We start from the raw sequence: 10,425 nt of genomic DNA, 5'->3' as shown, positions 1-10,425 counted from the left end.
AAGTATTTTCCAAGAAAATAATACAAAATATGAGATGTGTCATGTCATTATCCTAAAATATTCAACAATAAAAACAATAAAATTATGTAAATATAAATATTGCTAATTAAAAAGCCATAATAAAAATAAACATAATCTAAAAGTACTAAGTCATGCTAAAATAAATAGAATAAGGGAGTATTAATTACATGACTAAACGCTAAAGAAAAATAAAAATAGGTTTTACATTTTTATCTAAATTATTGCAAAACAAAAAATAGATATTCAATACGTTCTCGTTCGTAATATTGAATTGATTGTCTTTTGTTAGCATTAGTATTGGTTTGATTTTGGTTTGGGCTTTTGTTAGCATTATTTAATTTTCTAATATTAATAGCTATAAAACTTATTGGAGCATTCAAAAGCTCTAAGTCAAAGAAACTAAAATTTGAACTAGAAACTCCCCACAAACGACGCCAAATTATTTTACCAAAAAAGTGTTAAACCTTTTCTTAAAACGGATTGATAAGAAAATAGGGGATGAATCGTAGTTAAATATAATATCTACTAGATCTGAAGGTTTAATGTATTAATGATGTAGGGCTGTGTCTGATAATATTGAATGTCGATTACAAGTGTTCAATGATTGTCAATGAATGCAATAGAGAAAGCATGCAATTAATGTAGATACTGACAATAAATGTAATAAGAAGAAATTTGTCACCCAAATGTATAGATGACATGGATGATTCTCCTTCCTGACAACAACGACAATATAAAATGAAGGTGGACAAGAAATCCTCTTGTAGATTGAGGATTGGGTCATGGAACATAGGCACGCTGACGGGTAAGTCGATAGAGTTGGTGAAGATTCTCCAGAAGCGGAGGGTCAACATAGCTTGTGTCCAGGAGACTAGGTGGGTAGGGTCGAAGGCAAGGAATGTAGACGGGTATAAGCTGTGGTACTCTGGGGCCGTGAGGGGTAAGAATGGAATGAGCATCTTGGTGGATATGGAGCTTAGGGAGTATGTGGTTGAGGTTAGGCGAGTGAATGACAGGTTGATGTTTATTAAGTTGGTGATTGGTGAGTGTACCCTTAATGTCGTTAGCGCCTACGCGCCGCAAGCAGGCTTGGATGTGGAGGTTAAAAGGCGTTTTTGGGAGGGTCTGGACGAGACTGTGCGTAGCTTTCCTCCTTCTGAGAGGTTATTTATCGGAGGGGACTTTAATGGCCGTATTGGGTCAGCCGCTGGTAGCTATGCCAAGGTGCATGGTGGCTTTGGTCTTGGGGACAAGAATGGAGGAGGCACTTCACTATTAGATTTAGCGAGGGCTTTCGAGCTGGTGATTGCGAACTCGATTTTCCCGAAGAGAGAAGAGCATCTGGTTACTTTCCAAAGTGCGGCGGGGAGGACTCAAATTGATTACCTCCTCCTCAGAAGGTGTGATAGAGGGTTGTGCAAGGATTGCAAGGTTATCCCGGGAGAGTCCCTCGCGACTCAGCATAGGCTCTTAGTGTTGGACATCGGTATTTTGTTAAAGAGGAAGAGGAGGTGTGCCCGGGGATTGTCGAGGATTAGGTGGGGGCTTTGACTAAGGATAATGCCCAAGAGCTGGAGAAGAGGTTATCCGCTATGGGGGCTTGGAGGAGTAGTGGGGATGCGAGCTCTATGTGGTCCGCGACGGTAACCTTTGTGAGGGAGGCGGTGAGGGATGTGATAGGGGTATCGAAGGGTTATGCTGGAAGGCATAAAGGCGACTGGTGGTAGAATGATGTAGTCCAAGGTAAAGTGGAGGCAAAGAAGGTAGCGCATGCGAGGTTGGCAGGGAGAGCCAGTGAGGAGGAGAGGAGAGAGAATAGAGAGAGGTACAAGGTGGAGAGGAAGGAGGCGAAACTGTCGGTCACGAAGGCCAAGAATGCGGCATTTGGTCGTCTGTATGAGGAATTGGGGGGAAAAAGGTGGAGACAGGAAGTTATTTCAGCCGGCTAAAGCGAGGGAGATGGAAGCACGTGACCTAGACCAAGTAAGGTGCATCAAGGATGAGGAGGGTCGGGTATTGATGGGGGAGTCTCAGCTTAAGCAGAGATGGCAGTCGTACTTCCGAGGTCTTCTTAACGAGCAGGGGGATCGGGAAATAGAGTTGGGAGTATTGGGGCATTCAGAGAGTCTCTGAGACATTGGATTTTGCAGGCGCATTAGGGTGGATGAGGTAGTGGGGGTTTTGCGTAAGATGAGTAGGGGTAGAGCGATCGGGCCGGACGAAATTCCAGTTGAGTTCTGGAAGTTTGTGGGGAGAGCTGGACTGGAGTGGTTGATGGGGTTGTTCAATGTTATTTTTAGGACGAAGAAGATGCCGAAGGAGTGGAGATGGAGCACAGTGGTGCCGTTGTATAAGAGAAAAGACGATATCCAATGTTGTAACAACTATAGGGGTATCAAGTTACTAAGCCATACTATGAAAGTCTGGGAAAGGGTGGTTGAGGCGAGGGTGAGGAGGACGGTGTCAATATCTGACAACCAGTTTGGGTTCATGCCAGGTCGATCCACCACGGAAGCAATCCACCTTATTAGGAGGCTGGTGGAGCAGTTCAGGGATAAAATGAAAGATCTGCACATGGTGTTTATCGACTTAGAGAAAGCATATGACAAGGTCCCTAGGGAGGTGCTCTCGAGATGTCTCGAGGCTAAGGGCGTGCCGATGGCCTACATAAGAGCGATCAAGGACATGTATGATGGAGCTAGATCAAGGACTTGGTGTGGTTTGTCGGTTTCCTCTGTACACCCCTAGATCTAAGTTTCTAGAAATATTATTCCAATTAAGCTTATGTTACAAAATAATCTGAGCAAAAGCAAAATTATAAATTACATTTGTAAAAAATGTAAAAATTGCACGGTGCGCCCTATTTGGTCGCCCCTATTTAACCTATACCCATTTTTTAAATTTTTTTAACTTGTACCCACTTTTTATACAACTTTAGCCCCCTTTCTCCTTCTCCTTCTCCCAGTGATCTCCATATCTCTTCGGTTATTAGACAATGATCCACTTTTTTTTAGTTCAACAAATTCTTCTGAATCTATTTCTGGTACTCTCTCTACAACTTCCTCCAAAACTGACTGTTTTTACTATGAAAAATCCTCAAGAAATACTACTACTACTACTACTACTACTACTTATTTTGTTGCGGCAAAGAGTAAAAAATCAGTGAGAAGAGACAGCGTTTCACCATGTTTGGAACATAGGAGTGAGTTTTATTTATTTGATGATTATCACAATAAAAAAAAAACAGAGGAAACTGAGGAGAGTTTGATTAAGTCAAAATCAAGAGCTTTGAAAATCTACAACAATTTGAAGAAAGTGAAACAACCCATTTCGCTTCGTGGTCGTCTTACTAATTTTCTTAGTTCCATTTTCAATAATGGAAATGGGAAAAAATCAAAGTGAGATTTACAATCAAATTCCATTGTGAGCTGAGTTCGCCAGTTACAAATAAAAACTTCAGCTCTAGAGCTGAAGTTCGATAGTTACAAAACAAAAACTTCGCCAGTTACAAACAAAAACTTCAGCTCTTCGCCAGTTACAAAACAAAAATTTCAGCTCTAGAGCTGAAGTTTGCCAGTTACAAAAACAAAAATGTTACTTCAGTTCCGTCTACTAGAATGCTGAAGTTTTGCGTGATTACCTTTGCTACTTCGGCCCCGTATACTTAAGTTACGCGAAAAAGTAGGTACGCTTGTAATTTTTTTTACAAAGCGGGCACAAATTAAAACGTGACCCGAAAAACGGGTATAGATGCAAATGGCGCAACCACACTTATATAATATGGGTTAACCCATATTCAACCCGCCCATTTAATACCCAACCCGCTTTTTAGCCGCATGAAATATGGGCGGCTTGAGATCCAACCCATTTTTAACACGCCCAAATCCAACCCAAACCTGCCTATTTGCCACGGCTACTTCCAACAATCTTCAATTCGTCCAAATCCATATCGTTTGCTTTTCTTCTGTAGATGACAAAGTTGTAGGCTATGACATCGTCGTCATCGAGTTCTCTGATTCGTCGAATTGTTCCCTTTTTCACCACTCGGATTCGCCAAAATTACCGCCTTTTGAATTCTTCTGCTTCTTCTGCTCTATCTCAACCCCAATCCCAATCCCAAGTCGAAGCTCCCGATTCCGTTTTAATGACCGAGAGCTGCGTTCGTGTAAGTTTATATCTCACAATCGGAAGTTTTCCCTGTTATGATTGATATTATTTGGGATATATTTTCTGTCGCTATAAATATTTTCTTATGTGAATTTGTAACATAAATTTTCAAGGTTTTTATGCTGTCTCTTTTGAAGGCATCACGAGACTTGAACCCTTTTTGTTTAATCAGCTAAAAAGTCAAAACTTGTTTAGTTGCTTTATGAAAGATTGTTAAATTCCAAGCGGATATCTCCAACCTCCATTTCTGAAAGGGTTTATATGGAAAAGGGGATTTTTTTTTTTTGGGTCTGGAAATTGTGATACCTATGACTATGTGAGAACATAATCAGTTAGACGACAAGATTCAAGCTTTTATACTGTTTTATGAGGTTTGATGTGTGTAGAGATTTAGGTGTCTGTAAAATTTAATTGAGACAATTCAATGACTTGGTCCTTTTACTTGCCTGAGTAGAGGATGAAAGAGTTGCAAGCTGGTGAACACCAAGAGAAGATGCTTCGTTTGAGTGTTGAAGCTGGTGGTTGTTCGGGGTTTCAATATGAATTCTCTCTAGATGATAAGACCAATTCTGATGACAGGTTTTCTACTATTTGTCAGCCTATTTAATTTTCGGGCCGTATTTGTCTTTCCTTAATTGTCTTAAAACTAATTATTGAGTATAATTGATTGATTGCTGAATCATGTTCCCAAAAGCCACTTAAAATGCACTTTAGTACCATATGTTACCAGTATTAAGATTTTTCAGTATGTTGTTTATGCTGCCATCTTATTCCTCATAGAATTTTTGAGCGTGACGGAGTTAAATTGGTCGTGGATAATGTATCATATGATTTCGTCAAAGGTGCAACTGTTGATTATGTCGAGGAGCTGATTCGCTCTGCTTTTCAGGTCTGTAAATGTACCTTCATTATTGGTATTTTCTTGCATGTCAGTCACATACACATCCATATTGGTATTCTAGATCAATAGCATGACAGATGTTGCTATTCTCATTTTCATTTACTGTTTGTCAATGAAGCAAGAACGAGGACAGATCATTAGCTTAAGCCCAAAAACACTTGCCATTCTCAAATATGATGATTTATTAGCCTGGGTTAGAAAATAGAAGTTTTACCTTCAAGTAGTTTATCTATAAATTAAAGGTGTCTAACTCATATAGACCAGAATTCTTATTTTAAAATGCATGATTTTTTTTCTTCAAAATTTAACTGCTTTTGAAGTATGGGAAAAGATCACTTTAGACTTGAGCAGTTTTTTGTGTCTCTATCTTGTCATGTATGGAACAAGGAAATTAGTTGATACTTCAAAAGGTTATCTTGCACCACATACAGTTTCAGGCTTCCTCCAGACAACCCCCATGTTCTCCCAAGTGCCCATCAACTGAAAATGTATCAGAAACAGAAAAGAACAAATGAAAAGAATGGACTCGTGCTAAAATTATTTATGAACAAACAAAAGTTTTTTTTTTTTGCAAAACACAGGTAAAATGACTCGGACCATATGTTTTACTATTGTGATTGAACTTTTGGTACTACCTTCTAAAGGGGAATATGGTGTTAGTGCTTGGATGTTATTTTGGAGGAAAACAGTTGAAAAGCTTCTTAGATTTGACAAAATTACAAGCCTGCAAGTTTTCTGGTGTTATCTGAGCTATAGGGAAATAAAAGTCACATGCTCTTAGAAGAATTCATGCGAGGGTGTGGTAGTGTATTACACGAATTTATGCCATTATCCTAATGTTCACATTGCTCCAAGTCCAAGAATTTTCATCCGTTAAAGTTTGATATATCTTTTAGCTGGCACTAGGACCATTTAACCGCTTTTGTGCATGTCTTATTTTCTGCAGGTGTCTACCAATCCTAGTGCAGTGGGTGGATGCAGTTGTAAAAGTTCATTTATGGTGAAGCAGTAAAATGGCACATTCAGCCAAATAATCGGCATTCCAATGAGCAGGACATGGTTTATTAATCCTTCTGGTGTCTAATATCTGTTCATCATATACTTGTACCTTTTGTGGTAGCAAGACCTGCATTATGAGGCATTTTTCCGAATTTGTACTCAAGAGATCATAGGTTCTTTTGTACATGTCAATTCTTGTCTTGTTGGAGGGTAGAATGGTATTGTTAAACTAAGCAGACAGACAGGCTGTTGTATTTTAGGCAATAATTCCAGCTGAAGAGATGCTATTCAGCATTTGACAAGGAAAATTGAAGTGAAGATGCTTCAATCAGAACACATCTTACTCGCGGCATTCCCTGTAGGCTGTAGCTATTGTTATGAAGGTCCTGAGAGCATGCATACTAGATAGTGTCGCCATCCACTATGGTAGAAAAGTTTGATGAAGCAAAGCTTTATGTTTCTGTATGATGCTTGAAATCTATGTTCATGTTGATGGAACAATGCTCAGGTGATGGTCTAAAAGTGGTATCAAAGATTGGGGGAAATGCCAATATGAAGGAGCTACTTACACCAAAGCTAGTAATTGTTGTCAAAAATGTTACATTTCACACCACTATTATCTGTCGATACTGTCTGTCTTAAGTTTTTCTACTTAACGCTTCAATTATCATTAATGAGCACCCACTTAGTCTTTCTCTCATGTCTTTTCCTAACCACATTTATAGCATATCAAATTTTAAAGACTTAAGCCTAGTTTATGGCGAGTAGACATATAGTTTGAGATTGTATTAAGCATTGTTTAGATAGGATCTAGTAGCAGGTAGATCAAATTCGATAATAGAGGATAACTTATTTAGAATAAAATTGCAAATCTTCCTCAAATTACTTTTTAGTGCAAAGTTTATAATGTAAAACTACTTTAGTATGGTTTATTTTAGAGAAACTATCTGAAATCACTATGTTTCAGTGGTTATTAGCTAGTTGTAGCTATCATTTAGTACTATATTACTTCCTATAGCTATGTTTTCAGATTTTTTTAGAGTGTATTCGATGTATTTAAGCTACTGTATTCATGAATACAGTAGCATTTCTAGGCGTGAAACAAGGGATTACAGATAGACAGATTTTTGTATTCGACTGTATTCATGGCGTGAAACATGGGATTAAAGCTGGACAGATTATTGTATTCGATTGTATTCACGGCATGAAATAGGGGATTACATTATTTTTAAACGGAAAGTGATTGAATTAACATAATAGACTCCTAATATAACTCAACAAACTCAATTATAACACACAAATTTTGTATTTTCAGTTATAAAAAAAATTCTCAACCGAAAAACACCTCAAAAACATAGCAATCTTCAGAGAAATTATATAATACATTTGAATACATAAATTATGTTAATTAAATAAAACATATGAATACATTCATGGAATCTAGCAAAATAGTGAATATAATGAAATACATAGAATACAGCGGGATACATTGAAATACAATTAAAAAAGAAAATGAATATAATGAAATACAGCGAGATACATTGAAATATATTAACAGAAAATACAAGTTTCATTACAACGAGAAACTATCTGTCAAAATCTTTCCTTCTTCCATTGCTCTTAAAAGAGCAATTGTCTGTAAATGGCGACAATTTCACTGTCTTTTGTTTGGCTGTGTCGACTTTTTGTACTCTTTTAGCAAATAAGAATATTAGACCTGAAGGAGAAATATCACGACTTCTTCCCCTTCTCCAGCGAGATTGAAATTCGACTGTGAATGAGATTGGGAGACTGAGGGCGGCGGTATGAGGGAGAATAGATATGGGGTAGGAGATAGAAGAAATTTGAGGGGATATAAGAGAGAAAAATAATACAAAGTTTATTTTATGGCATAAGGGTAAGAGGTAACCATAAATAAATATTTGACTATAAAAAATCAAAAGGTAACTATGAAATATAATTTTTTTTAAAAGGATATTTATTTAAAATAAATTAGGTATCAACCTTTGCTATAGGAGGTAACTAATCCAATAATGTATGTACAATTTTTATTCTATTATATTAAGTTGGGACATAATAGAAAATCCAATAATATTATCTGAAGGATAAAGCAATAACTTTTTATAGTCAGTTAAATTATAATGATAAGATAAATTTAATACTACCCCGAGTAGAAAAATAATTATACATCTTTTTTCATACCGGTGACGCTTCTGAGGAGGTCATATAACTTAAATTCAATTGTAATGAAATTGGAGAGGGGGAAAAACAGAAACTCGAAGATTCAAATAGACTAGTTTTAGAACACGCACGATAAATTCATCCATTTTAGTAATATCCTTGCATCATAAAAACATAAGTACTTATCGATCTGATGATGATACATAGTGAAAAGTACATATTTAGATGAATTCGTATGAGTAACAAAAAAATATAGCATGATTGGAGTTGTTGACCTAAAACTAAAGAATTATCATTTGGATGTTGAACGCATAAGGACATAAATCTAAGAAGAGTGTCAAAAATCTTTGGGGTAGGAATAAAAAACTGAGCAACTTTTTTCACCCTAAAAACCAAGGTAGGTAGGAAATTTAAAAATGAGCCCATCCTTCTCCTTATATGTGAAAAATTAAGTTACCAAATATAAAAATGGAATAAAATAAAAAATAGTATAGTGAATTTATGTTTATTCAAACGCTATAGATGAGTTTTAGTATGTGTGAGCTGGTCCAACTGATCTAAAAAGATTTCAGTTTGCGGACACAACAATTATTCCGTTGAAAAGAAGTATTTCTTTGAGAGTAATTATAATGAAATCTTTTGAATGTCAACTCCATTACCCTACTTAAAAAAGAATAGTGTATCATCCATGTTACAGGAGTAGAATTAAATAATGATAATAATCATATCTGTTGATACTCAAGAATCAATATCAGGTTTTGGTGGGGTTTATTTTTAACTTAACGACAAGATATGCTGTTGGCACTACATAGTTATAGTTTGAAACGGAGCTTTGGAGCAACGACAAAATTGTTCTTGTGTAATTTATAGGTCATGTTTTCAAGCTTTGGAAGCAGACACTAATGCTTGAATTACTCTTTGTATTAGGGTACGTTGTCTAATGAGATATGGCCTTTTAGACACTGTGTAGTATTAGGGTACGTTGTCTAATGAGATATGGCCTTTTAGACACTGTGTAAATATAGAATATTTTGCGTGCCTTTTTTTTTACTCCTTCCAGTTCATAATAAGTGACCAGTTTGCTTTTAACACGCCCATTAAGAAAATACTAAATTCTATACAAAATACCTATTATGACTAAACTACTCCTAATTAACTATTTAATGTGAGGAGTAAGAAAACTTTTTAGGGATATGCACATAAGGGTTACTCCCTCCGGTCCAAAATAAGTGATTTTTAGTTGTTTTCACATAGATTAAGAAATTCACCCTTTAACATTAATTATCAATGAAATTGACCATATTAACCTTTACTATCTCTTCATATAAACACTCTTAACATATACTCCAACACTATTTACTCCAAGGGCAATGTAGGAAAAAAATAATTAATTCATTCTTGAAATCTGAAAAAATCACTTATTTTGGATCACAAAAAAAAGCCAAAAAATCACTTATTTTGGACCGGAGGGAGTATTTTGTAAAAAAAAAAATTGAATTCTTTCTTGATTATATAAATTGATATTTATTTTGAACCAAAATAAAAAAGTAAACTGGTCACTTACTGTGAACTGGAGGGAGTACTATATAGCTATTGCACTCTTTAATTTGTCCAGATTTAACCTCAAAACATTGTTTAATACATGTGAATGCGTGATTCACTTGGAGAAAAAAGTTGATTATCTAAAGAAATAGATTAAGAAAAAAAACTCTTCAACTTCTAAATGATGGCTGTCCCTTTTTATTCTTTGTTTTATTATTGTATATTTTGTTTTACACGGTTGCAATTTTCCCTTGTGACCTTTATTCCTTATGCTATTTGGGATGGTTGTAACTTGTAACTATAAGACTGGAATCTGATAGTATAACTTGTCGACTTTTTAATTTTTTATATTCTAGTCATTTAAAAAAATCTTTTTATAATAAATGTGAATTAGTAACTTCATAAGCGAGATAACTAAACTGTTATAAACATGGTAAACTATATCAATCGTGTACGATGGTTTTATAATACTGTGTGATCGATGTATGTTATAGTTAATCTACTTTTTGGAACTCAATGTCTCTTCTCTTCAAAAAGAAGAGACAAGAATAACAAAAAGAAGAAAAAGAAAGAAAACAAAAGGAGGACGGCAAGGATAATGTTATTCCATGACC

At 35.9% G+C, this 10,425-nt stretch overlaps 2 protein-coding genes across 2 annotated transcripts; both read left to right on the top strand.

Annotated features, from left to right (window-relative positions):
• The first annotated feature begins 759 nt into the window (after positions 1–759).
• LOC104236966 (uncharacterized) lies at positions 760–3,423 on the top strand. Its single transcript, XM_009791020.2, has 3 exons — positions 760–1,532; positions 2,172–2,735; positions 3,036–3,423. The coding sequence occupies exons 1-3, from the start codon at positions 760–762 to the stop codon at positions 3,421–3,423; spliced, it is 1,725 nt and encodes a 574-aa protein (XP_009789322.2).
• Positions 3,424–3,882: 459 nt separating this feature from the next.
• LOC104236959 (iron-sulfur assembly protein IscA-like 2, mitochondrial) lies at positions 3,883–6,788 on the top strand. The gene is made up of 4 exons (XM_009791010.2): positions 3,883–4,186; positions 4,643–4,767; positions 4,969–5,077; positions 6,036–6,788. Exons 1-4 carry the CDS (start codon positions 4,010–4,012, stop codon positions 6,099–6,101), a joined length of 477 nt encoding a protein of 158 aa, XP_009789312.1. The 5' UTR covers positions 3,883–4,009; the 3' UTR covers positions 6,102–6,788.
• The last annotated feature ends 3,637 nt before the right edge of the window (positions 6,789–10,425 follow it).

The sequence above is a fragment of the Nicotiana sylvestris genome, chromosome 6, assembly GCF_000393655.2.
Source record: "Nicotiana sylvestris chromosome 6, ASM39365v2, whole genome shotgun sequence".
Classification (NCBI taxonomy): domain Eukaryota; kingdom Viridiplantae; phylum Streptophyta; class Magnoliopsida; order Solanales; family Solanaceae; genus Nicotiana; species Nicotiana sylvestris.
The sequence above is the reverse complement of the archived record's forward strand: the minus strand, read 5'-3'. Positions and strand labels throughout refer to the sequence as shown.

Coding starts and splice junctions, on each gene's coding strand:
- LOC104236959 (XM_009791010.2), top strand. CDS start 4,010: ATGACATCGTCGTCATCGAGTTCTCTGATTCGTCGAATTGTTCCCTTT. Junction 4,187..4,642: donor TGACCGAGAGCTGCGTTCGT/GTAAGTTTATAT, acceptor TTGCCTGAGTAG/AGGATGAAAGAGTTGCAAGC. Junction 5,078..6,035: donor TGATTCGCTCTGCTTTTCAG/GTCTGTAAATGT, acceptor TATTTTCTGCAG/GTGTCTACCAATCCTAGTGC.
- LOC104236966 (XM_009791020.2), top strand. CDS start 760: ATGAAGGTGGACAAGAAATCCTCTTGTAGATTGAGGATTGGGTCATGG. Junction 1,533..2,171: donor TTGTTAAAGAGGAAGAGGAG/GTGTGCCCGGGG, acceptor TGGATTTTGCAG/GCGCATTAGGGTGGATGAGG. Junction 2,736..3,035: donor GGAGCTAGATCAAGGACTTG/GTGTGGTTTGTC, acceptor ACTTTTTTTTAG/TTCAACAAATTCTTCTGAAT.